At 37.1% G+C, this 21,200-nt stretch overlaps 2 protein-coding genes across 5 annotated transcripts; both read left to right on the forward strand.

Moving 5' to 3' along the window:
- Positions 1-43: 43 nt before the first annotated feature.
- Positions 44-17,084, forward strand: LOC106174550 (DNA topoisomerase 2-alpha-like). 4 transcript variants are annotated; one of them, XM_087003294.1, is made up of 33 exons: positions 44-471; positions 1,329-1,577; positions 2,819-2,912; positions 3,119-3,182; positions 3,646-3,791; positions 4,063-4,160; positions 4,437-4,649; positions 4,902-5,075; positions 5,328-5,432; positions 5,705-5,842; positions 6,061-6,199; positions 6,391-6,548; positions 6,819-7,055; positions 7,481-7,586; positions 7,961-8,070; positions 8,259-8,351; positions 8,492-8,606; positions 8,991-9,261; positions 9,514-9,745; positions 9,898-10,094; positions 10,283-10,415; positions 10,590-10,785; positions 10,977-11,074; positions 11,452-11,694; positions 12,090-12,287; positions 12,665-12,845; positions 13,494-13,673; positions 13,963-14,083; positions 14,210-14,286; positions 14,748-14,879; positions 15,122-15,370; positions 16,059-16,237; positions 16,371-17,084. In XM_087003294.1, exons 1-33 carry the CDS (start codon positions 439-441, stop codon positions 16,500-16,502), a joined length of 5,091 nt encoding a protein of 1,696 aa, XP_086859420.1. In that variant the 5' UTR covers positions 44-438; the 3' UTR covers positions 16,503-17,084. The 4 variants fall into 4 exon arrangements, with proteins under 4 accessions (XP_086859420.1, XP_023932528.2, XP_086859422.1 ...); XM_024076760.2 differs by having other exon boundaries at positions 15,140-15,370; XM_087003295.1 differs by lacking the exon at positions 44-471 and adding an exon at positions 576-720.
- Positions 17,085-17,680: 596 nt separating this feature from the next.
- LOC106174542 (uncharacterized) lies at positions 17,681-19,869 on the forward strand. The gene is made up of 4 exons (XM_013556148.2): positions 17,681-18,016; positions 18,445-18,626; positions 18,845-18,967; positions 19,125-19,869. Exons 1-4 carry the CDS (start codon positions 17,944-17,946, stop codon positions 19,173-19,175), a joined length of 429 nt encoding a protein of 142 aa, XP_013411602.1. The 5' UTR covers positions 17,681-17,943; the 3' UTR covers positions 19,176-19,869.
- The last annotated feature ends 1,331 nt before the right edge of the window (positions 19,870-21,200 follow it).

Here is a 21,200-nt window from a genome sequence, read left to right on the forward strand (position 1 = left end):
CGAGTAAGACAATTTTTTTTCTTGTCGCGTGCACACCGGCACAAATTCATCTTTGTTCGTGAGATTTTTTGCAAAAATCAGCAATTTGTTAATGGAATTTCTGACTGATGGACATGGATGCTTGGTGTATGCCGCGGATTAGCTAAACTGGATTGACGTTTATTGCTTTGTTCATTGCAATCATATACAGATTTGGACTCGGAGAGTATGTGTACAGTATTCAGTTCACTTTATCGTCGTTGATATTCGTAAACCCGTCGGAATCACAAAAGGGAATGGGGTCTTCATCATCCTAGGCCAAAGGCAGCTGTTCTTCAGCCCCAGGAAAACCATTGTATTTTCTTGACTTGGTCGTGAATCCGTGGGAAACAAATTTTATGATAACAAGGCTGACTATAGACAATTATTGTGTATTAATTGTCCTATTATAATAAAACAATGGCAGATGGAAGTGGGAAATTGCAATGGGTGGTAAGTGACTTTAATTTATTTATTTCTTTTTGTTTTCAACTTCTCAATTGATCGACCTTCACCTTTGGATATAGTGCGCCAAACGTCATCACTGAAGTTGTCACGTGGTAGCAATTCTCTGTTTTGATTGGATAGATTGGCAAGGGCGCTGTAAATTGAAAATTATCAGACACGGTGCTGGCCCTGTCGTTCGATTATTCCCCTTTTCCCAAATAAACAACGACAATGGCGTCTGAAGGCCCATTAAAGGTGAGCATTAAAACTAAGTTTCAAATGTGTTTGAAGTCAAACTAGTGACTGGTGAAAATTAATTTGATTTTAAACGTTCAACCTGACCCCATCAACATGACATCTAGTGAGCAACGATTTTTTTGTTTGATCTGTAGGATTCTTGAGTTTGACCGGCAGTTATAACAGAATTATTGAAGATACTATTTAAGTTAATTGTCTTGAGTTTAGTTTTCACTTTCATGAACCAAATGGTCTTAAATTACTTTTGTGAAAAAAAACTCAAAAATGGATCATACTAGTGGAATATCACAGTTCTTAATATATGAAATTCATGCACTAGCACTCCTATTGACAATCTGATATATACTAGCTGTGCTAATATGTTAAAACAGCGTGGATTTGAAAATTGTCAATAGTAGTGTTAATGCATGAATTTTATGCTATAGTAAGTTCTTCATTGCTTGCATTTTTGCATTATGTTAATCATGATATTAAAAATGATACATGGACGCTTGAACAAGTTGGGTTAAAAGCCCATTTTAAAACTGTTGACAGGTCTCATTACTGTCTCCTCTAATTTCTTTCCTTCGTTGCCACTGGTCCACTGTCAATCTTTATCTTTTCAGACTCTCTTTGATAACATGAATGCCAAATCTGAGGCTAAGGAAGAGAAAAATGAGAAGAAAAAATCCAAGCCCAAACCAAAGGCTGAAGATGCAGCAGATATGCCCCACCTGCCTAAAACCCCTCCGAAAGGAGAGGGAAAAGGCAAGAAGCGCATGTCTGTGGAGAGAATCTACCAGAAGAAGTCTCAGCTAGAGCATATCTTGTTACGTCCTGATACTTATATTGGTTCTGTGGAAAAAGTCACCCAGGTAGGGTTTGTAGGAATAAAAAAACACATAAAAAATAAAAGTTAATGAATGTAATTTGTAAAAATTGAAAATTGCATGAAAAGTAAATTTTGTCTGTAGCAGAAAATTTATTTTTAAAATTTTCATGGTGACCAGCTTTATTTTTTTTTTACTCCAGTCAAATACAGATTAATTGTTTTATGTAGCCTTTCCTTAAAGACAGTCTCAGCGCGTTAAACCCTTAAAATAGCACGAAAATGAATTTTCCTGGAAAACTCACCAATTTCCCCATAATGACCAAGGTATATCCTATCCAAAACCGTTCAGAAAATGAAGCTACCTAATACCGTTTTTAAGTTCCATTAAATAATAAAAGACGACTCGTCTTAAATACTCAGCTACCACCTCACAGTACGGCTTCAGAACGCGCAATTTCTCGCTAAGTCTCGCGGTTTACTATGAATGAAGTACTACGGCTGAGACCCGGATGTTACTATTTGGCGCCAAAACAGCAAACATGGCTCAGACGCGCGTCAAGTCTGAACAGGAGAGCGACAAAAGGGGGCGAAAGAAAATAGCCACTCCAGTTCGAAAGATACGAAAGAAAATTAGAGACAGACGAAGAAGCACTCAGACTGTGTATGTTGGGAGGGAGGTGGGGCGTTGGAGGACACTTAAAGCTGAGTTAGGACTCACATACGAGGCAATGGCGAAACTACTCCTCGACACGTGAGTATGCGCTTCACAGGTCTCAAGTGTGTCTGATTATCATATTATCCTGTTCACAATAAATGAAAATATTTGTGCTCATACAAAGTTGGTTACGTGTATAAGAGCGTTTTGGGCTTTACTTTTTCTGTTTTTGATCGGTACATGTACCGAAAAGATGGACAGGCGGCACTTACATGTCTGACAAGTTTCGCTGTGTAGTCGTGACGTCTATCTCATTCTGACTGAAGCCTGCTGTGATTGGTCGTAAGCGTGGGAAAATCGAGGTCGTGACCTTGAGCCGGAAGTACTTCTGGCTGTGCTCCGAAATCATGATAAATAGTTTTCGTTTTCTAATTTTTTATTCTAGTTGTCTTAACAGGACTTTTGTGACCCAGACTTATTCATATAATAATAAACAATCTCCCAAAACACAAATCTGATCAAAGTTTTACATAGAACCTGCTTCTATACATTAATCTAACCCACTGAGTTGTCCTTTAACTACTCTGAATTGTCAGTACTATGAATTTTACATGGTTTTATTTTTGCAGCCAATGTGGGTTATTAACGAGGAGGCGGACAGAATGATTCAGAGAGATCTCACCTTTGTACCCGGGTTGTACAAGATATTTGATGAGATTTTAGGTAAGCAACTGCTGTCAAGAATTGTAAGGGGTAGTCAATACAAAAGATGTCAAATGTCCCGTAGTATACATAAAGTTACCTATTTTATAAATGTAATAATATGATGTATTTCACACTTTTTCTTGTAATTATTTTTTAACTTCATTAGTTATTGATGTTAAAGATAACGAGACCCATTAGTTACATTCTTGTCTCTGTTTCTTTAGTGAATGCTGCAGATAATAAACAGCGAGATCCTAAAATGACAACCATCAAGATCGATATCGATAGGTTAGTATAAGTTCAACAGTTTAAGTTAATCATCACCCTCTGTTACTTCAATCCCATTTAGAGCCCATATCAGTGACAACAATTGGGCATAACCTTATTTCAGAGGTAGTCTTGCCAGGCTGTGCCTTACACTTCTTCTGATTCTTTTTCTTTTGTTTTATGCAAAATATGTGCATAGTACAATGACAAGATATGCCTGATAATTATGTATTTGGATTTCTGTTTCATCCACAGATGTATTTGCTGAGGGTTTGAGAGATTGAGATTTTTTAACAACCCTAACTTTAGCGCGTCTTATAAAATAACCCAGCAGCTAGAGATTTATGGATGATGGATATTACAATGTGTCAGGGTTGACTTTCTATCCAACATTTCTCTTCATTTTTTAAGACTTGAAGAAAAATAGAATGAAAGCTTGATTGATTCTATTGCTCAACTGTGTCCAATCTCTCATTATATTTAGTGAGAACAACCGTGTCAAGATCTGGAACAATGGTAAGGGGATCCCTGTGATAGAGCACAAGACAGAGAAGGTGATGGTCCCAACACTGATCTTTGGGCACCTGCTTACCTCCAGTAACTACAATGATGAGGAGCAGAAAGTCACAGGTATGCTGGGAATTCTGAATGCAGGGTAACCAGCAAATGTATTTACTTTATAGGTTTGTTATCTGTATTTGAACTGGTGTAATGTTTTCTGTTGAAGAAGGTGAATTATTCAAATCTACACCTTCCTACTGCTTTGTTATGTATGATTTGCACTTTCTGTTATAATTTTAATAACCTAGCATCCACTTCAAATATATGCACATACTTTTCTATTATTCATTGTTCTTTTTGCCACACATCAGAATCAAAGACAATTTTAATTTACTTTCAGGTGGTCGTAATGGATATGGCGCCAAACTTTGCAACATCTTCAGCAACAAGTTTGTTGTAGAAACTTCCTCCAAAGATGAGGGCCATGCTTTTAAACAGGTGATTTTTTAGCCCATAAATTATTGACGAATAAGTAACCTTAATGGGTGATACTAATCCATCCTTTATTCAGTGATTTTACATGATGCGATCCATCTTGTAGCTCTAAGGATGTCTGTAATCCTCTATAAAATTCCTAATTTCTGTTGAAATAGTTTTTCCCCACAACAAAATTGTTAATTTCCGCCATAATTGATTTAATGCACATAGCGTACAGTGTGACATCATGATATACCAAAAAAACCTCAACAAAATGATGTAACTGCATATTTGCAGACCTGGACCCACAACATGGGAAAAGCTACAGAGGCAAAGATCACCCCGTGTGCGTCTGAGGACTATACCTGCATTACATTCGAGCCAGATCTGGCCAAGTTCAAGATGGATTCCCTGGACAAGGACATCGTGGACCTGTTCTCTAGGAGAGCCTATGACATAGCTGCCTCCACCAAGGGGGTCAAGGTGTTCCTCAATGGGAAGAAACTGCCTGTATGTTCATTTCTGAAATCTTTACTTTTTTGACACTTCAGGAACACTTTTCTACCCTAAAGAACCCCTAAGAACCTATTTTAGTTCTTTTGAATGGTGCAGAACAGAATTGCCTGCTACATGTTGAGGCATAGCCAGATATTTGAATCGCCATCTTTAGATCTATCAGTTACTAAATAAATGATTAAGTACAAGTCAATGGAATTTACAGATTATTTTGATCAAAGGTAACTTAGTTTCCCGTTTTTCCAGATTAACAGCTTCCGAAGTTATGTGGACCTGTTCCTGAAGGACAAGTTTGATGACAATGGGCAGCCACTGAATGTTGTCCATGAGGTCATCAACCCACGCTGGGAGGTGGCCGTCACCCTCAGTGACTCTGGCTTCAAACAGGCCAGCTTTGTCAACAGTATTGCCACCACCAAGGTAAGGGGGAAGTAATCCACATTCCACATTTAGATCAGATAGGTATATCTTGTTTGATGGGATTATAAAATATTTTTCCCAGTGCATATGCATGTATTATATTAATACCTGTGAAGCAAATTAATGTTTTTGAGACGTGTCTTGGAAGATAAATTAGTTATAATTTATAAATATATATATGATGTGCTAGAAGACAAAGAATACTCAAGTAAAATGCATTCAACCTGACTAGAAAATCTTCTATAATCCCAGGGAGGGCGGCATATTGACTACTTTGTGGACCAAGTAGTGAACAAACTCGCAGATGTAGTGAAGAAGAAACAAGGGAAAGGGGGGATGGCCGTAAAACCTTTCCAGGTAGGTTGCCTGTTTTGAAATATTTTTGAGAAATAAAATGTTTTGAAGACCCAAAAATATTTTCTTTTATTACCCAGTGTTATTTCACAAATACAGTAGTTACAGATACAATAACTGTGAAAAGAAAAAATGGGACAATAAATTGTTTTGTAACTTGATTGTTTATAATTTTTGAGATAATATTAAAATGAAGGCAGGTTTTTATTTGCTTTAAAATTTAGAAAATGTTTCTGGAAGCTTAATACTAACTAAATACTGTCTTAATATTTCAGATCAAAAACCACATGTGGGTCTTTGTGAACTGTCTCATCGTAAATCCAACCTTTGACTCTCAAACCAAAGAAAACATGACCCTGCAGGCCAAGAGCTTTGGTTCTAAATGTGAGCTCAATGATAAATTCATACAACAGGTAAGACATGTGGAACTCCACCCCTAGGTGCAGGTACACAGATTTACGCTGGTGTAAATTCCTCATATGATCATATTCCAGTCAGTTTGAAACATAGTAGCAGTAGTGAATAAGACGGCTTTCACATGCAAAATGGTTTCATATTATAATTTAACAATGCCATTTACATCGAAAGCGTTTGAATGATTTCTTTTAATAGTTTCGGCAACCACTTTCAGGTGTCCAAATGTGGTATTGTGGAAAGCATCTTGTCCTGGGTGAAGTTCAAGACCCAGACTCAACTGAACAAGAAGTGCCATGCCTCTAAGCATTCCAAGCTGAAAGGAATTCCGAAGCTGGATGATGCCAACGATGCAGGTAACATGGAAACTTGTTAGTCTTGCACAACTAGAGTTTTTTTTTTTTTTTTTTTTAATATATATATATATAAAAGACTTTGTAGAGATGAAAAGATGAAACATGGTAATAACAGAATTATTTTAAACATTTGAAGGACAATATTTAACTTTGTTCACGTTTATCATGATCATGATATGTATCCCAAATAGGAACAAAGAACTCAGCCCATTGTACACTGATCCTGACTGAGGGAGACTCTGCCAAGACCCTGGCAGTAGCTGGACTCAGTGTGATCGGTAGAGACCAATATGGCGTCTTCCCACTGCGTGGTAAAGTTCTCAACGTGAGGGAGGCCACACACAAACAGGTAAGAAGGAAGGACTAACATGCTAGTTTGAGTTCCCATTCCTTGTGATAAATGATTGAGTAAAACCAGTAAAATAGGTCTACAGGGAAGAGTAGAAAATAGAGCAGTTGTTTTAGGAAAAAAGACCAAAGGAGAATATTTTTATTGTGCTGTTTTGAGTCTGTCAGTTATTCTTACAATTATAGGACTTTTTTGGTAAGAGTTTATAAGTGCATCAAAGTCTAAAGGTAACAGTAAAAGTAGAATCAAAGTGCTTCCTTTCTTTTTTAGATCATGGAAAATGCTGAGATCAACAACCTGATCAAGATCGTTGGCCTACAGTACAAGAACAAGTATGACAGCCCAGAGACACTGAAGACCCTGCGTTATGGCAAGATCATGATCATGACTGATCAGGATCAGGACGGCTCACACATTAAGGGTCTACTGGTCAACTTTATACACCACAACTGGCCGTCCCTACTCAAACACAACTTTGTTGAGGAGTTTATAACTCCCATTGTTAAGGTCAGTCTGGGAATTCACTGTAGTGCTCTATACTGATATTTAGTCTTCATGATAAAATCTAATGATACACTCTGTTGAATGATGCGTGAAAATTTAAAGAAGTCTGCCTTAGTTTTATTTTGGATAGCTTATGTATATGTTCAATAGTATTTTGTAGTCTGATAAGTAATAGTTAAAATTCAAGAAATACATTTAACCATCATTGTAGGTTTACTCATGGGAAGAAAATTCTCTTTAATATGTATGATTATCAGATATTTTGTTGGTTGGATACCAGTAGAAAATTTGTCAGTTTTGTTTTTACATTGAAACCTGTTTACAGTCCCTTTATGACATCCCTTTGTCATTGCCCTATAAAGGACATATTTGCCTCAATGTGCATTAAAAACAGCAATAGTTAACACAAATTCTTTAAACTCTTGCAGGTGACCAAAGGAAAGGAGGAGAAGGCTTTCTACAGCTTGCCAGAGTTTGAGGAGTGGAAAGAAGCAACACCTAACTGGCACACTTATAGATGCAAATACTACAAAGGTTTTAATTTTTTTGTTGACATGTCTTTAACATTTCCCAATTCAGCCTAGATCCTAGGCTTTTTACTAGATCACATTATTGTGTATCCTTGACTCAAAGTGAATACAGTCAGAATTATAAACATAGAGCATAAACTTCTTAACAACTAAGAGGCCAACATATTGTTAAATCTTTGCCCTATTTCACCAGAATGAACATAGAATTTAAACTTTTTTCCTTGATGTTTTTCTGAATTAAGCACCCTGCAAACCTGGTTGTAAGGTCAACCAGCTATTCTTTCTACCCTTTTTTTTTTTTTTCTTAAAACCAAAAAAATTATATCGGAACCCTGTTATCTATTTTGATAAGGTGTTTCTTTATCTATGTCCACCAAGGTTTGGGTACCAGCACCTCCAAAGAGGCAAAGGAGTACTTTTCTGATATGGAAAGGCACAGGATTCCTTTCAAGTACAGCGGACCTTCTGATGATGCATCTATCACACTGGTTCGTTTCCTCTAAGAATTTCTTCACTTTTAGCTGACCATGTTAGATTAAATGACTACAATGCGGGTGGGAGGAGTTTTGTAATAGAATGTTTCACATTTGAATGGGTTTGTTCATGAAAGGTCTGAAAACATGCATCTGTGGAACTAGGGCATATTTTGACCAAAGTAGTTAATTTTGTATTCAAGGCTTTCTCCAAGAAGAAGATAGAAGAGAGGAAACAGTGGCTATCTAACTTCATGGAAGATCGTAAAAGACGTGCTGAGTTAGGCCTGCCAGATGTGAGTATGCTAATATACAAAAGCACTAAACGGTTTCATATTTGTTCCCATATATTTTAATAAGTTGCCAGGGAAAAACAAAGGTTTTTCTCTTGTGTTTAATAAGAAAAATTTTTCTCATTCCCTCTTCTTTTCTCTAGGTTTACCTGTATGGCAAGGACACCAGACACATAACCTACAATGACTTTATCAACAAGGAATTGATCCTGTTCAGTAACATGGACAATGAAAGATCCATCCCAAGTCTTATTGACGGTGAGTAGGGTGATGCGAGATATATTGCCACATGCTAGAGGATTGGAGAAAAAAATGGGTAGCAGTAGTAGCAAATTTGAAAAGGCAGTGGTCTGTGCCCAAAAAATAAGAAAACCTAAATTGCCAGGATCTCAGAATCTACTGGCCCAAATCAGAAAAAATATCAGAAAAGGAGACCAAAATTACGACATTTTACAGACCAGGCTTCGCTTTTATTGGCATGGGACCAGTGCTAACTGTGACATAAATGGAAAGGTCATCTCTAAAAGAAATTCCTTCTTTGTATTGGCCAATGCTTCAGAAGAGAGAGAATGGATTTTTAAAAAATGGAAAAACAAAAAAATATACTGACCTTTATTATTTGTTTGTGTTTTGAACTTGCAGGTTTCAAGCCAGGCCAAAGAAAAGTCATGTTTACCTGCTTGAAGCGTAACCTGCAGAAGGAAATCAAGGTGGCCCAGCTAGCTGGTTCTGTCTCTGAGATGTCTGCCTATCATCATGGTGAGATGTCTTTGATGGGCACCATCATCAACTTGGCCCAGAACTTTGTAGGTAGCAACAATCTCAACCTGCTGCAGCCCATTGGTCAGTTTGGTACTCGTCTCCATGGAGGCAAGGATGCTGCCAGCCCCCGTTATATTTTCACAGCATTGAGGTTAGTTGAAATGTGGATTAAAATGGTATCCCACTATTATCGTGCTTCATAGTTAAGTAAATTTTTCATCCTGAAGCAAACTTAAAAGAGTGTTATCTACTACGACAAATCCTCAACCCAACCTATCCTAACCACCACCTTTGGATATATATGAAATGGCAATTTCTGTCCTGAATTCCATTTACATCATGAGCAAAGTTTATTTTCAGATTTGTAAATTTGAAAATCACCCCCCTTCCACTGTACTTTCAGCCCCCTGGCCAGAGCAGTATTCAATGCACACGATGAACCTCTGTACAAGTATTGTTATGATGACAACCTGAAGGTGGAGCCACAGTTCTATGTCCCCATCCTGCCCATGGTGCTGGTGAATGGTGCCGAGGGGATAGGTACTGGGTGGAGCACCAAGATCCCCAATTATGATATCCGTGAAATAGTGAGCAACCTGAAGAGGCTGATAGATGGGGAGGAACCCAGGCCAATGGTATGGTATAAGTCTAGAGTTGAAAGTCTTCCCAATTTATCTGGATATTTGAAATGAAGTAGTCTGGGTCTTTTGTTTTACAACATCTGCTGTGATGTTATGCTGTGATAATATGTAGTAGTTTTCAAACTGTTTTTCAATTCTGTGTTCAGATCCCTGCCTTCAAGAACTTCATAGGAACAATAGAGGACCACAGCGGGGAGACCATCTGCCATGGAGAGGTGTCCATCCTGGATGATGAAACCATCGAAATAACCGAGCTGCCCATCCGAGTGTGGACGCAGAACTACAAGGAGTCTGTCCTGGAGCCCATGCTGCAGGGCACTGACAAAACTCCAGCAGTGATCAGGTATGGTATAAGTCACAAATGTTGTTGCTTAAGTTGCTCTTTGAAGTAATATATATTTAGAAGTGTTTTTGGAATTCTTTGTTTTGTTTTTTTCCTTACCATCTGCAAATTTTATTCTTTTTAAATTTAGTATTACATTTTAATGGAATGATCAAGTCAGATTTAAATAATGCTTTTGTGTATTTTAGTGACTACAAGGAGTACCATACTGATGTGACAGTGAAATTTGTAGTCAAGATGACTGCTGAAAAACTGGCACAAGCTGAACAAGTAGGACTCCACAAGTTCTTCAAACTCCAGACCTCGATATCTTCTAACATGGTGAGTTTTGGCATCTAACTTATAAAAACCTCTATAAATCAAGGAAGGGATCTTTCCTTACAATGTGCATAGGGCGAGGGGGGTGTTTCTTCATCTTTCTGAAATTGTAGTGCAAGTGTCCTTCATGATGACCTGAAATTTGTCTTAACTGACCAAGTTTTCTGTCTTTGATAGGTTTTGTTTGATAAGAATGGCTGCTTGAAGAAGTATGACCGTGCAGAAGATGTTCTCAGAGAGTTCTACGATGTCCGTATGGAGTACTACATCAAGAGGAAGGACTATCTGGAGGGCCTGTTGTCTGCAGAAGCCTTGAAGCTGGAGAACCAGGCACGCTTCATCTGTGAGAAGATTGATGGAGAAATCTCAATCGGTAAGGTTACACTGGTGTGGACATTTCATGTACATCTACTGGCAATCAGCTTATTAACTAGATTTTCACATGTACATTTTTTTTTTAGAACAGTATTAATAAGTTTCAGTAATTGAAAGTCTTTGCAAGGTGTTCAGTTTATTCTAAATGTATGTGAAATAATATATGAAGTATACTGTTCATCTCCACAGAGAACAAACCCAAGAAGGAGTTGATTCAGCTTTTGGTGCGTAGAGGATACGACTCTGATCCTCTCAAAGCTTGGCGGGAGGCACAGGACAAACTAGCAGTATGTTATCAGACTTGTCTTTTTGTTAAGCACTTACTTATTCACATGGCTGTGACGGCCCATGTGGAATATTATATTGTTTTTCAGCTTTCAGTCTTTGAATATATGGCTGGGAATAGACCAATTTTAAAGTGTAAAGCAATTTCATTATACCAGTGTAATAGACCAAGAATTTTGATACAGAGGCATCATTAAAGGAGTATATTATTAGAAAACAAATCTGGTGAATAATGCTATTTAGCATGATCTTTTTATACTTGTATAGACTTTTATTCATTGAATATTTATACAAATTTTTACAAAAGACAGATAAAGCAGTTGCTAAAAAAAGATTTTAAAATTGTTACATGTATATGCAGATGACTGTTACATTCCAGGAGGCAGACAGAGGGGGTGTTGAGACAGAGAGTGATGATGAGCAGAGCGAGGCCTCCAGCACAGCAGGGGGCCCAGACTTCAACTACATCCTCAACCTGCCACTGTGGAGTCTGTCCAAGGAGAAGAAGGAAGAGCTGCTGAAGCAGAGAGACGCCAAGCAGGAGGAACTGCGAGCACTCCGCAGAAAAACTCCAAGCTGTCTGTGGAAGGATGATCTGGAGAAGTTTTTGGAGGAGTTGGAAGTATGGATCTCTTTGTCAAGTTAACTTTTTTTCCATCATTTAATGAGAAATCTTACATAATTTTTATTAGTACTGAAGGGTTCGTTGTTTTCTGTGTCTTGTCACAATACAGAGTCAAATTCAATGCCTACTTTAGAATGTACTTTTTTCTTTGATTAGTATTAAAAAACAGAAATTGTTGCAGCAAATTTTGAAATGAATGGCAGATTTGTGCAAGCAAACTCATAATTTGGGGTGAATCCTCCTTTATGTAGAGTGAAAAACCAGATAGATGCTGGAATCTAACAAATGCATTTTGAGGCCACTCATCAACTGTCATACTGAGTTACAAAGTTGTTAGTTCTCTACCTTGGTATGCATGTGTTGTATTATTCTTTACTTTTCTCGCCTTGTAGAAAGTTGAGCAGAAGGAAAGAGAGGATGCTGCGGCAGGTGTCAACCCTGGTGTCGTCAAGACGGCCAAGGGCAGAGCTAAACCAAAGAAGATCCACATCGAAGAGACGAAACCTTCTCCCATGGGACGCAGGGTGGAGCCCAGGATTGACCAAGCCTTGAGGTCAAAGCTTGAAAGAAAGAAGGGAAAAGGAGGAAAGGTAGTCATGGATCCATTCATTTATGCAGAAAAAAAGATATCCTAGCTATATTTTCTCCTTTTGTTGGAAATGGGCAAAATGGTCCCTTGAAAGAATTAGAAAAATAATTTTTTGTGCTAGGGTATCTTATTTGAAGTTGACATTCTCAGTTACCAAATTAAAATGTTTGTAAATATGTTTTTTCTATCATTAATAATGCTATGAAAGTGTACTGAAATCTAGCATATGCAGTGGTTCCCATTTAAAAGATTATGATATGATAATAATTTCCATTTACAGCTAAATAAGGCATGATATTCCCTTATGTCAGTCCACAGCTGATGTAATTATTCGATGATTTACTAAATTCAAACCATTTTCTCATTTTTTACAAAAAGGGTGATGACCCAACACAGAAAAGGCTGTTTGACTTCCTGGATGCAGAGGATGGCAATGACATAAAATCTGTGGCGGCATCAGAGACAACATCTAAAGCAGATGATGAATTTGATGAACCCAAATCTCTTGCTGACCGCCTGGGAAAGAAGATTGGCAGTTCTCAAGGTAGCTCTACTGCTGGTAACTTACCTACTTTGATCATTAAACGGGGTTATCACTGTAAAAGTCCAATGCTGTACCATAGTGCTATGCATGGGCTATCTGGAACTGCTTGTACCCTTCATGGGCTATCTGGAACTGCCTGTATCCCACTGGCCAATGACCACAGGACTGCTGAGAAAAGGGGGGTTTACTGTATAAAAACCACGCCATACATTACTAATGACTTACAGTATAAATGTCTCCCAACATTCACTCCACGAGGACTTGGTTTCACTTCTCTAGACTTGAAACATACTAGGCTAGTGTTGTCAGAACAGTCCAATCAGTTACAAACTGCGAGAGATCTGTCATTCTGTTCAAGTCGTTTTATAGTCCAAGCTGATATTAACATTTCAGCAGTTATCAGACAAAGAGAGGTTTACAAATGTCTTCGTGTTGTTATGAAAAGGCTGCTTAAGTGAATGGAAATGTGCCAAATTTGCTATAAACAGTTTTAAAAGAACAATATGTAGTCCTGTTGTTCTTTTTCTTGGCAGTTTGTTTCTTGGCTTTCCTCCTCCCCAGAAAAAGAAGCAAATGGTACATTAAAAAAAAATTTATCTAACAGAAACATTTATTGGTACATAAGATTTATTAAACAATCACAATAATGCCATTGTTCCACAGCTCCCAAAGCCAAGAGACAAGCCAAGCCCAAGAAGTCTCCTGCCAAAGGGAAGAAGGGGAAGAAGAAGAAGGGGCCCTGGGAGAGCAGTGATGATGAGAGTGATGTCAACATGGAGGAAAGTGATAATGACGATTTTGATTTTGGACCAAGGGAGAGAGCAGAACCCAGGAGAGCAACAGGTAATGAGTAGCCTTAGTTGGATTGTTGTTATTGCCATCACTGTGCACTTTGTTAAGATTTTACCTTTTAAACACTGAATGCAAAACTGTGTTACTTTTAATCTCAAACCTGAAAGAATGATTCAGATGCCTTAAATACAGCTTAAACTTTAAAAACCAGCCAGATTGGCTTATTTTCTAGCAGTAATAACTTTTTTCCTAAAATTTTCCACTAGCTGCCTTGCTAGCTTATTGAAGATTGCTAAATATTATACTTCACTACTTCATATTCAACTTGTTTTCATTGTAGCAAAAGCCACTTTCAAATTCAATGATGATTCTGAGGACGAGGTGGCCAAAATTGATGACGACTCTGATCAGAGCTTCAAATTTGATGATGAAGAAGATGAACCTAAACCCAAGAAAGTAAAGTAGGTTGAAAACAGTGCTGTGTTCATATTTAATGCTGAAATTAATTGACCATCATGTATATCCATCAAGCTGCTGAATGTGATAATGTGGGATTTAGTGTATAAAGGCCATCCCTGTTTTTTCAGACCTCCCAAAAAATCTGTGAGGATTGCTATGTCTGATGATGAAGATGAAGAATTCAATGATGTTCAGGAATCTCAAGGTAAAGCTATTGTTATAATTACCCCTGCCAAGGAGGATATGTGTTCACCCCTGTTTGTCTGTCATCAACATAACTCAACAAGTTATGGACCAATTTTGATGAAATTTTCAGGAACTGTCAGAAGTGGGCCAAGGGAGAGATGATTAGTTTTTGGTGATAATCCAGATCAATAATCAACCAATTATCAATAATAATAAAAAAAAAATGCTGCCTATGCAAAGGTCTGCGCTCTTGGAGTGCTTTTCTAGTTAGATCATGCAGTGTATTTAGCACTTGAATTCTGTTTTCTCACGGCATCTTAAAGGCTTTCTTGGGGGATTTGTGGCTTCTTGTCATCTTTGATTACATTGCTGTCACTTTTTTTAACAGAGATAAGTTGACAAAAGATAATATTTATAACTCGATAAAAGATCACATTCAATTCATAGTCTGTTGTTGATCCAAGTTATCTGTATTTTCAGAGGATAAAGTGATGGCCGTAATCAGTGACAGTGAAGATGAGCCCCTTGTAGTGGAGAAGGAACCTCCCAAACCCAAGGAGGCACCAAAAAAGAAAACACTTGGGAAAAAGACTGTACCACTGGGAACAAAAGGTAAAGGTTTTAAGTGATTTCCTTTGTGAGTTTCACTAGTGCTTTGCTTTAACATATCATTTTCTTTGATGTGGTGTTTGAAGTTTGTACAACTTTTTTTTACCTTTTTATTCTCTTATTTTAATCTTAATTGCTATACAATAACAGCACTACTAATAGGCATTCCGTGGCTTATGATTGAATGGCATGATTTGTATGTAATTGCAAAGCAAATTTAAAAAATAAGATGAGCTATTTCACAGGGTCTCGTTCTCCTGCAGATTCCAAGCAGCCCAGTATCTTTGCAAAACTGTCCACTATTCCCAAGTCTTCAGATGTAGATGTAGCCTCTGTCTCTAGTACTGCTAGCTCTGGGTTGTTTGGGGCCAGGAACTCACAGCTCTCTTCGGCTCCTTCTTCCTCTCAGAACTTGGATGACATCATAGAAATAGAGTCTATTTCTAGTGTGGCTAGCTCTGCCACTGCTGCCTGTCCTCCAGGAAAGAAAGAAAGTATGCATTTATTACATGATTAGTTATGATTAAAAAGAATTGTATATCTTTAGAAAATCTTGTGGTTGCTTGTCTTGATTATTTTTTTTCCTAAAGTATTTAATATGTTGTTTGCTGTGTTCTGTTGTGGTAGTAGAGGAAGATTTTTATGATAATTGCACAATTTTGAGGCAAACAGATGGTTTGGTGTTGCTGTAATATTGCATCATTTTGCTAATATTAAAAAAAAAAAGTAGACTCGTGGAGTAAAGCTTGCTATTGCTCCTGTTTCTGTGAGCAGCCTATGTGCAGTTCAATTACGCATCATAAGAAAAATATGATATTCTTTTTAGCAACAGAATTTTTGACTTTTAACAGTTAACTTAAAAAACTTCCATGTTTTTTTTTATTTTATTTTATTTTTTTTCAAATCTATCACTGGATTGACAACATCAGCTGGAATGAATTTTGAATTTGTAATAGATTTTGAAAAAAAAGTAAAAAAAGAAACAACTTTTTAAAAGTTCAAGTGAGTTTATATAACTACAAGCAGTTAAGAAAGTTTCTTCTATCCAAAAGGAATGTTCTTTAGTCAGTAGCTTGAGAAGTAAACCAGCCAATATTCCATCTGCTTACATCATTGAATAGGACTGTAACAGAACTTTATATTCCCTTACTTCAACACATTTTTGTATTATTTTTTTTACAGAAGCCCCCAAGAAGTCCAAACCCAAGAAAAAGGCCACTTCGGATGGCGACAGTGAAGATGACATGCCAAAGAAACCCAAGAAGTCTGTAGCGGCCAAGAAGAGGCCCAAAAAGACTGTGAGCTCAGATGATTCTGCTGATGAGTTTTGTCCTAAGAAAAAGAAGTCAACAGCTGCAAAGGTAAATGAGTTGTTAAGCATTTTTCTCGGTTTCAATTTTCAGTCAGTGATACAAAAAGAACTTGTCATTGTGAATTTGTGACCCTAATTGAACACTTTGCTCATAAACATGTCAACACCTTTATTTTTTTCAGAAAAAGAAAGTGGATAATGAAGATATGGAAGGAATGGACTTGAATAACATAATTCCAAAAGAAAGATCACAGAGAGCAAGGAAGGCTGTCACCTACAACTTTGATGATGACGATGATGATTCGGATTTCTAGACTGGAAGTTGATCCACAAGTAGTTTTTTCAGCACGATGCATGGATCTTAAGAGGAAGAGAAAACTGTGTAAAAACAGAGAAAAACGACGCAAAATTTTATTTTTTGTGCCTTTTTTTTTCTTGAAGGAGGGATGTTCTTTTAGCTAGAATCTGAGTATACTTGAATTGTGAGGAGTTCAGTAGTTTAATAACAGTCAACAGACACTGTATTGCACAAGATTTATTGATAATATTTTTATGAATTTAGTATCTGTGGGAACTTTTGTGATTTTAACTTGTCTTAGAATAATAATATCTTATGTATGGTTTTATCATTGCAAGTGTGAAGTGCATTAGGTGCTCGTCTCATTGTCATTTGTACATATGCCATTCAGAACACATGAGTAATGTATGATTCTGACACTATGTGAAAGTTATTTTATCTTGTCCTGCACAATTAAGATACTTTAGTTTGCATAGTATGTCATTGAAATTTATTGTAAGCCGTATAAACCAGTTTATCATTTTATGAAAACTTTGTAGTCTGAAAGTTGATGTACGATATCTTGTACAATAAAACAGCCTGCTTATTAGTATACAAACGTCTTCATATTCCATTGTTATTAACAGGTTGGAAGCCTTAGGTGAGGGTCCATTATAGCCTTGATATGCCCTGCAATTTGAAATCAGTTTGTGGCCTTGAACAGTACTGTAAATTGCTGTTATCCGTAAAAAGTGCTTGAATTTCATTTTTGTCCTTGAAAGGTAGGCCTACTTGAATTTGATCTCTAATGTAAGCTTTACAAAATTTATGAAATATTGCTCATGGCTTACTCGTACAGAATATTGCCGGTGAACTTAACTTAAATATTGAAAGTGTGCTGACACAGTATGTATTGACGGTTGGTCGGAAAACTAAGAGAGTGGGAACAGTGAAAAACATTCACTTCTTTTGGACAGACCATCCTTGTCGAGGTGAAAACTGATTTTTTTCAACTCTTCGGTAATCGATCTTGCCTACAGTTTTCGATTCTATTTCCTTGACTATTTTTTCAATGTTTGGTGTCTGCATATTTGTCGGCCTTGCGCAGTTGCATTATGCAACACTGTGATGACGAAAATCGATAGCAAGAACTTATAACAATAAGCACTTAAGTACATACAAGATTATGTTTAGCGGGAAAAACTGACCAATTACAGTGCATAAATGACCACTAAATTGGTGTCGAAGTAAACCACTCACCGCGGGACAGCTTGTGTAAATATGATTTTGATATTGTGCAAACGGTTAAATGTGATTTAATTATTGGTTGCTATTTGTCATATGAGAATGCCCCGGATTATAGCTGAGATCCCCCCCTCCCCCATATCAGGCAATCGTCCTATTGCCACGCACTAGCCGCGCAAGACTATCTGGACATCTGAGTTTACGTTGCCCACCTGTAAGGAAAATTGATCATCATGGAGGCTTTTCTAGGAGAATGGGTGGCCGTTAAGGATAACACGGACTGGACGCCGTTCTTAAGGGCCTCAGGTAGGCCGTCACTTTTTAGAGTTTTTAAAATGGTCTTCAGAGCGCGTCTAAAGTTATGCGGCTTTATCTCTATATTCAGATGCTTTACTGGCATGTAAATTAGTAGACTATAGTGCCAGTGGCAAGGAATATTCCAATTGTTTGAAACGAGAAAGTTATGAATTAAACTTTGCTAAAAGAAAATTATCAATCGAAAAAAAATAATTTTAAGGAAACTGTTTAAAACAGTTATGTTGCAACATTGATCAGACAACAGAAAAAACTATTTTGGAGAACAGATGCAATTAGGAAAAAAAAACGAACAAATCTGCTTTGCAGACTAGAATTTCGTTATTTTTCAGTCCCCAAACAGTCTGTTGACCGTTTGTACCGTCTTTTTGACAGGGGACGTAGAATTTGTATTTTCTATATCTGATTTATTTCTTTAGGCATGGATGATGAGAAGATTGAGTATTATAAGAAACTCGACCAAGAGAATGAGACAATAGTATCCCTGACCAAGGATGGAGACGGTTTCTTCTTCAAATCTGATTGCGGCCCAATTAAATTTTCGAACAAATTCCAGCTTGGAAAGCCTTATGATGTAACCATGGATGAAATGAGCTTCAAGGTAATACTGCACATGTAAAGTCAGTTTTTTTCTCAACTTCCATTCACATAACGCAAATTCCCAGGTCAAAACTTAAAAAACATCAGGTTTTCTCTTAGTCACCGAGCTGGTAGTCGGTAAATATAACATTTAATCATTTGGATCAGCAGATATTGGTATTTTCTCCTATTTTGATGTTGTTTTACAATGTCTTGATCGTTCAATCAATCTGTTACAAGGGCGTCTTTAAGTTGGAGGACGGAGTTCTGAAAGACGAGTCGATGTTTGCAGGCAGCAAGACTTCAAACCCAAGTGAAAAGACCGTCACCACAAGAACAATTAGCGGCGACAAGATGATAACTGTAAGTCTCTCTCTCTCTCTCTCTCTCTCTCTCTCTCACACACACACACACACACACACACACACACATGCGCGCGCGCGTGCAGCACAAAGCGTCACCCCAAAGTTAGGCAAAATTAACAGTTTAAAAATACTGACCTTTTTTTCTTTATTTCCAGGTATCAACGACTGCGGGTATCTCACTTACCAGAACATTCAAAAAGAAGTAAACAGTCGTCAGATCTTCAGCTACAACAAAAACTAAAAACCAGAGGCAATATATATCTTCTAAAAGGATCCCTAATATATTAATCATAAATTTGAGAAATTAAGATTGACGCAGTTATTCTCTCTTTTTTTAACCCCTCTTGACTCTCAAACGTCACCTGAACCAGTGGAGATGGATTTATTCACACAGGAAACAAGACGCCTACGTACAGGTGGAGTTAAAATCTACTCGAAGCGGCTCCCCCTGGCCGAAGTGACTGGATGGACTTAGTAATGTTTACAAAGTTTGCTCTCTTTGCTGTAATCCTACATGCACATATTTGTTATACCTGGATATTGCGTCCTAGGTAATACTAACGACGACAACCAATTTGAGCTTTCAACTTTCAACGTTAACTCACAGAACTGTTTTTTTTATACAAATGCAAGGGTATTCTGTCTCAATACGGATCACAGGTTTATTTGTTTGTTTACAACATTTTTTGGCGTGATTAAAGGAATCTTCCCAATCTAATTTGTCAATCTTCTTATATCTTCAATTTAAGGTAATATCTTTGAGCCTTGATTATGTATCCTACAATTAAATACCCAAAAATTGCTATTGCATCATAGTTGGAAAGTTCTCAAAGTCCAGTTTGCAACTGTTATCCACGCAAGAAAGATGTTTTGATTACGAAATAAAGCTATCAACTCGGAGCTTATGTGACTTCGACAATTTTCATTCTCGTCAAATACAAAATCAATCGTGGCATTTTTTTGTCTTTGAGCAAAATTAAACTTGTACTTTATAACTTGCTTAGCTTACACTTATTTGAATTTACTTTACTTATTTATTTGCAAATAACTTCACAATATACACCTTCCCAGCACAGTATATCAAATGGTCAATATTTGATTCTTGAAGCTGATTGGTCAATTCCCCCAACCCCCTCAAAATTAATTTTCATTATTTTTACTTGCTAAAAATCTCTGCGCTTTACACTAGTGCGTTTGTGAATTTGTTTGTGGTAAATTTTGGTTCGACGATAGAGGCCTTAATTTTGGAAATTTTTCTTTCAAATATATAAATGTAAAATTTCATAAATAGATGATCATTAGTTAATACTTATTGAATTAAGTGTGCATAAGTTCGCAAGGCCTTGCTCTTTGAGTAATATTATTAATTAATTAAGGGATCATCACCAAAGTTAATCGATTCTACATGTAGGGGAGACCGGGGCTAGTTGGACCCCGGGGTAAGTTGGACCCCCGTCAATTTATGAAAAAGTAACTACGAGGTAAAAAAATTGGCCACATACTCTTGTAAAGTGACCGTAGCCTACAATGCTAAGGAAGTGTCGGACGTTAAAAAGTTTTACTTAAGCGGTGAGTCGAAATAAACGATTTTTGCACCTAAAAGTAATTTTGTTTAAGAGATTTAAAAATCTATTTTCATAGGATTTTGATCGAATATAAGATATGTATATCGCATCAAACTGAAGCTCATTGTTTCAAGTTTCACAGAGATGTATCATCGTTGTTTATTCTAGCACCATAAATGGCTACCATCCTTTAAAATACATAATGTGCACCCGGGGCTAGTTGGCCCTCTTGACTCGGGGCAAGTTGGACCCTCGTATTACCCACAATCCTTTGCGCGCAACGCTGTTTGAAATGAACAAGTTGGTGAAATTGACAAAGCTTGCCGGTGTTTACCGTCTGATTGATTTTTATTTAATTTGCTCTCTGGTGTCTTTTTGAAAATTTATATTAGAAATGTTCTGTTGATTGTAAGTATTAAAAGCAAATCCATTGGACTTTCCTTAGAAAAAACATTTATTTTGCCTTAATTCATTGTAAGGGGATTCTCTTTGTATTCATAGTGTTATATGTGGCCCCAAGGGGATTTTCCACCCCTCCCTAGCTAGAGACCATTGTTGAAACAAACTCAATGGTTTAAAACTGAATTTGTTACTTTCTTTTAAAAAGAAAATTTATTATTCGTTTTCATTCATTAAAAACCTTCTTTATACCATTATTAATTTTTT

Source organism: Lingula anatina, chromosome 2, assembly GCF_051362555.1.
Source record: "Lingula anatina isolate TDL-2025a chromosome 2, LinAna3.0, whole genome shotgun sequence".
NCBI lineage: Eukaryota > Metazoa > Brachiopoda > Lingulata > Lingulida > Lingulidae > Lingula > Lingula anatina.

What these genes read in the sequence shown, in the direction of transcription:
- LOC106174550 (XM_087003294.1), top strand. Translation starts at nt 439, where the DNA reads ATGGCAGATGGAAGTGGGAAATTGCAATGGGTG. An exon ending in TTATAACTCCCATTGTTAAG is followed by an intron (nt 7,056 to 7,480) that starts GTCAGTCTGGGA and finishes AAACTCTTGCAG; the next exon opens with GTGACCAAAGGAAAGGAGGA. An exon ending in CCTCGATATCTTCTAACATG is followed by an intron (nt 10,416 to 10,589) that starts GTGAGTTTTGGC and finishes TGTCTTTGATAG; the next exon opens with GTTTTGTTTGATAAGAATGG.
- LOC106174542 (XM_013556148.2), top strand. Translation starts at nt 17,944, where the DNA reads ATGGAGGCTTTTCTAGGAGAATGGGTGGCCGTTAAGGATAACACGGAC. An exon ending in GCCGTTCTTAAGGGCCTCAG is followed by an intron (nt 18,017 to 18,444) that starts GTAGGCCGTCAC and finishes TTATTTCTTTAG; the next exon opens with GCATGGATGATGAGAAGATT. An exon ending in GCGGCGACAAGATGATAACT is followed by an intron (nt 18,968 to 19,124) that starts GTAAGTCTCTCT and finishes CTTTATTTCCAG; the next exon opens with GTATCAACGACTGCGGGTAT.